Source organism: Pinus tabuliformis, chromosome J, assembly GCF_031772625.1.
Source record: "Pinus tabuliformis cultivar Carrire ecotype Pingquan chromosome J, CPIR1, whole genome shotgun sequence".
Classification (NCBI taxonomy): Eukaryota; Viridiplantae; Streptophyta; class Pinopsida; order Pinales; family Pinaceae; genus Pinus; species Pinus tabuliformis.
The window spans coordinates 280,197,341-280,202,505 of NC_142295.1; the positions used below are offsets into that span (position 1 = coordinate 280,197,341).

Consider the following 5,165-nt stretch of genomic DNA (forward strand, 5'->3'; position numbering starts at 1 on the left):
AATCAGTGTTAAACTCCTGAATATCTTAATACTTCACATGAGAATAAAAACTCTATATAAATTTATTGATCAATTGAATAAAAAATGAGTAACATGTATGAATGAAAAGACTCCACTCACGAACGAACTCATGATAAGAAAAAACCACCCTTAATTATTATATCATGCTCTTCTTTGTTTATGCAAAAATTTCAACATTAAATTCACTTAGCGTTGTGAATTCTATGGATTTGGTAAGCACGCAACCCATAAAAAACGGAAAGTATAAAAGACAAAAAGTTTATTTCCGACTCCTAAGACATGCAAAGGAAATTTAGAAGCCTGGTCACAAGCACATTTTTAGTATGACGTGGAAAACCATGTAACCCCAATAAGGGAAGTTCCCAGCTTTTTGAAATCTACAACTACCCAGAAAATCACAAGCACACCTTTTAGTGTCACGTGGAAAGCTACCTAACCCCAATAGGGGAAATTCCAATCTTTTTATATCAATATGCGAATCCATGAACAATTTTACAGGGTAGTTAGAAGCAAGGCATGTATATCATTTGCAGTAGTATTAAACATTATTATATATTTTGTAAGAGAAATAGTATATTAAATATTACATAAGTTAGAAGATACTATATAAGTTATATAGGTTATTATGTAATTTGGGTTCAAATATATAATACAATTTAATTTTGATAAGATTATAGGTTTTTTTATTATTTAAAATGAATTTTTGAATTCACAAATATTATAAAATTTTAAAAATATTCAGATTAAACATATTTTACAACTGAAATTTTCAATTTTAACGAATCTCAATCTTGAATAAAATTATAAATAAATAAATATGTTACATTTGTAATAAAATATACAATATTTAACTCTAACTACATATATCTCACTGTTGGTTTGACAAACTGAGTTTGATAGGTTTTTCCACCTTTTGAAAAAAAAAAAAAAAAAAAAAAAAAAACCTACATATATCTCAATTTATACCATTTTTAAGATTACTATTAACCATGCATTTTTTTTTATACTTTTAACTATATTTCATGAAGCGCAAATTCAATTCTCTCGAGAAATTCTTCAGTGTAAATCACAAGATAAATCATTTGTCAACGAGTTTCAAACCAACTAATATAGTTCATCGTCGGGGCAAGTTAGTCTCTCAGAGTCCATTAAAATGAACTCAAGCTAATAAAATCCGTTAGTGGGCCCCTGCGGGTGAAGCCTCCGATGCTTCCAACCTGGAAAAAAAATGCGCATGGGGCCCCACCGTACTACATTATACATATCCCTTGATTGTGATTAGTTAAATACACGTGTTAATTGAATAAAACACTTAGTGGATTTAACCCAAACAGCGTTCGGTTCCGTTTTGGATATGCTCTCCAGTCTTTTGTTTTATTGATTTAATACAAACCGAATAAACCACGTGCTACAGCACCCGGAGAAGCCCCCACTGTTTTCACAGCCCATTTGCAAATTGCAATTTCAAAGCCATCTGGTCCCTTTTTTGATCCCAGCCATGCCAGCGGCAGCAACTATGAGTCGGTTATCAGAATACGAAAAAGGGAAGCAACGTCTCGAAGAAGGAAGCCTAAGAGTGCCGGCAGAGAAGAATACTAGCAGAGGTACTGTCCGATTCCAGTAATATAGCCTTCAAAGTAGCTATATCCCTTAGTATTAGAGCCTGTAATTAGCTAAGGGAAAATAGCGTAGTTGTTAATTTTCTTTCCCATTGAAAATCTTTGAGGAATTTATGGATGGTTTTCTACACTTGGGAGGAATTTATGGGATGGTTTTCTACACTGGGTGGGTATTTAAGAGATGGTTTTCAACATTGGGAGAAAATGAAGGGAGGGTTTTTAACATTTGTGATTCACATTGAAGAACCATTCGTTAAACTAATCCTTTATATTTCGAAATATAACCATTTGGTTTAATCCAGTTTTATTTTTCTTCTTCACAAATTACAGCAAGTTGAATGTTTTTTTCTATGAAATAAAATACCTGTTTTAGTGTTTGTTGCAGCAATTTCAATGTTTTTTATTTTTAGTTTTCCTTCCTGAAATCAAACCTTTGTTTCAGTTTTTGTTACTTCTGATTAAATCATGTGTATCAGCCTTTGTTTCAGTTTTTGTTGCTTCTGATTAAATGAAATGTATTAGTGGAATGTTACTATTAGAATCACTAAACATCCACAGAAGTGATGGCGTTTAAAGACATTATTGCTAACCATCCATATCTATTTATCTAAATCTAAAGTCTTTGAGCCTTTAAATAGGCTTTACTAGAGATAAATAACATAGCAAAATAATAGATTTTCGTAAAGCTGACTTGAGACAAATATCATGACAAAACTATAGATTTTCATTAATCTGAACTCAAAAACCATTGATAACATGACTGAATTGAGTTTAAATGAACCACCCTGACTTGTAATTTGATGGAGTCAAATTTACCTAAACCATCTTAAGAGTCATTTTTATATATAAATTCCAAATTTCAAAAAATTAATTTGAAAAACTGATTTGTGTTAAACATATGCAGCTATGCCAGATCTTATACCTGATCAGTTGGGCATTGCAGACCCTTTCTCCACTTTCAGGATATTACCATCACCTGAAGAGAAAAGGGATTTGGTATGCTTGAACAAATTTCCTAGTTGTGAAAGTATTTTTTAAACTGATATTGGAAACTGTTATATGACTAAATTTGTGATTAATTCTTTTGTTTGTTATGTTTGTAGGAAGTGTGCAACCCATTCTGCGCAGCATCAGATGGCGAAGTAACGAAGAGTACGGTGGCTGTTAAAAGGGGCATCTGCCAACCTCCCAATTTAGATCTTTCTTTGTTACCCCCTCCGGAGCCGATGGGGACGAGCTCCTTCCCTTATCAGCACAGAGGGCGACCCGTGTCATCGGCACAACGGTACAGCTCAGTTCCACATTCTCCAAATCCTGATGTTTATATGTATAGGCTGGTCGCTCGCATTATTAATTCATTGGCTTTGTTTTAAGCCTTAGTGGCAAAGATTTTTAAGGTTGCAATTTTATATTCTATTCAGGTCACCCATGGCGGGCGCCGAGCAGTCGCCTTGTGCCCAGCTCACTATTTTCCACGCGGGGACGGTGAACGTTTACAATGTTTCTGCAGAGAAGGTACAGCACCATTCTTTGAGGGGTTATTCTGCTTCTGTGATGGGTTCCAGTCTACTATCAAATTTAGAACAGTTGGTCAACCGGTGTAGTAATCCCATTCGTTTAAGAAGTTTTGTTGGGTTGGATTCTTGTGACACAGGAATTCAGTTTTATGTTGAAATTTTAATAGATATTTTCATAATCAGAGAGATAATTAATTAACCAGCTGTTATTAGTAAATTTTTAAACTATTATTATTATTTTTTTGGAGTTGTCTAGATAGATGATGGAGGGGTAGTTTATATGATTGATTCTAATGAGGTGAGTGTGAAGATCCAACACTAGCATCATATATAAATGGGCGAATGAATTGAGGTCAAGGCTTCTATATCATTTTGAAGTTTTCTGTTACGCTAAAATTAGCCAGCATTACTAAACTTTCAAACCTTTCAGAGTTTTTGGTAGAATTGAGCCACAAAATTTGTAATTAAATTTTGTTTTATGGTTAACTCTTGATTTGTGTCGTTTAAATTGTTCTTTGACTATATATATGGATTCAATACCTGAAGAAACCCTTGGGGCATTTGGATTATTAAGATTCTATCTCTCAAACTTGTAATTCCAATAAATTATGTTCTGATTCTAATGAGGTGAGTGTGAAGATCCAACACTAGCATCATATATAAATGGGCGAATGAATTGAGGTCAAGGCTTCTATATCATTTTGAAGTTTTCTGTTATGCTAAAATTAGCCGGCATTACTAAACTTTCAAACCTTTCAGAGTTTTTGGTAGAATTGAGCCACAAAATTTGTAATTAAATTTTGTTTTATGGTTAACTCTTGATTTGTGTCTTTTAAATTGTTCTTTTGACTATATATGGATTCAATACTGAAGAAACCCTTTGGGCATTTGGATTATTAAGATTCTATCTCTCAAACTTGTAATTCCAATAAATTATGTTCTCGACAAATTAAACCAAAAAAACTTTCAAAAAATCTAAAAAATAGTCTTGGGTATTCCAAGGAATTATCATTTTTTCAGTGTTCCTGGAATAAATCCCAGAGTACATGATAAATTCCCAATAAAGTAATGTGAAAATCCAATAATCTGTTTGGGTTTTCAATCAGAAATCGACTTTGTAGAGGACATGCTTAAAGAATATGGATATTTCTGTCCCAGTATTAAATTTTAGAATATAAATTTGAGAATTTTAACATATTTTTGAAATATTGTCATGTTGTGGGATGGCTCAGGCGAGGGCCATTATAATGCTGGCAAGCAGAATCAGTGGCTGCGGGGACAGTGCGACTCCCATATTTTCTCTGTCTACGCCTTCAACGCAGCTCAACTCCACGCCCCGTCACATAGATGCGGCTCCTATCATTTCATCACCGTCGCCTGTAGCCATCCTCGGATACACCCCATCTGAAACGATAAAAACCGGTATGAAAACCTGCAAACTATGTAGCGAAAACTGATCTAATTTTGTTACGAATGCAGTGTGTACTAACTCAAATGGAAGGCATATATTTGACATCCAATTGCAATGTTTGTTACAGCAGCACTTCAAATCTCCAGAAGATGTTGTATACAGAGGTTTCTAGAGAAGCGGAATGAAAGAATCCACGGGAAGAGCCCTTACCTTCCGCCAGCCCAAAAGTAGCATATTAGAGGGTTATGATACTGGAAACAACGGAAGATTCCAAGAAATGGGAACTGGCAATTTTGTATGTTTCATATATATGCAAATTTTGTGTGTTTCATATGTATGTTTCATGCACGCGTGCATGGGTCAAAGGTGGGGCAGTCGGCTCTACGCATCTCACCTGCGATTGAATCTTGCTTTGTGGAGCTGTGATGCAGCGGCATATAACAAGATTCTTGTATGATGTGACGAATGTGTTAGATGCTAGCTTGTGGCTGATATGTATATATGTATCTAAAAAAAGAGGGCCAATAAAGCTTTTGATGGAAACTAGCTCTTTCCTTTGAAAAAAAAAATATGTTGTCCATATAGAACTGGGAACTT

General features: G+C 34.3%; 1 protein-coding gene across 3 annotated transcripts; it reads left to right on the forward strand.

Moving 5' to 3' along the window:
• Nucleotides 1-1,469: 1,469 nt before the first annotated feature.
• On the forward strand, nt 1,470-4,877 carry LOC149226875 (protein TIFY 10A-like). Of its 3 annotated transcripts, none has more exons than XM_089375378.1 (6): nt 1,470-1,625; nt 2,545-2,636; nt 2,744-2,967; nt 3,062-3,155; nt 4,390-4,579; nt 4,699-4,877. In XM_089375378.1, exons 1-6 carry the CDS (start codon nt 1,520-1,522, stop codon nt 4,797-4,799), a joined length of 807 nt encoding a protein of 268 aa, XP_089231504.1. In that variant the 5' UTR covers nt 1,470-1,519; the 3' UTR covers nt 4,800-4,877. The 3 variants fall into 3 exon arrangements, with proteins under 3 accessions (XP_089231504.1, XP_089231503.1, XP_089231505.1); XM_089375377.1 differs by having other exon boundaries at nt 1,472-1,625; nt 4,696-4,877; XM_089375379.1 differs by having other exon boundaries at nt 1,472-1,625; nt 2,744-2,925; nt 4,696-4,877.
• Nucleotides 4,878-5,165: the final 288 nt, after the last annotated feature.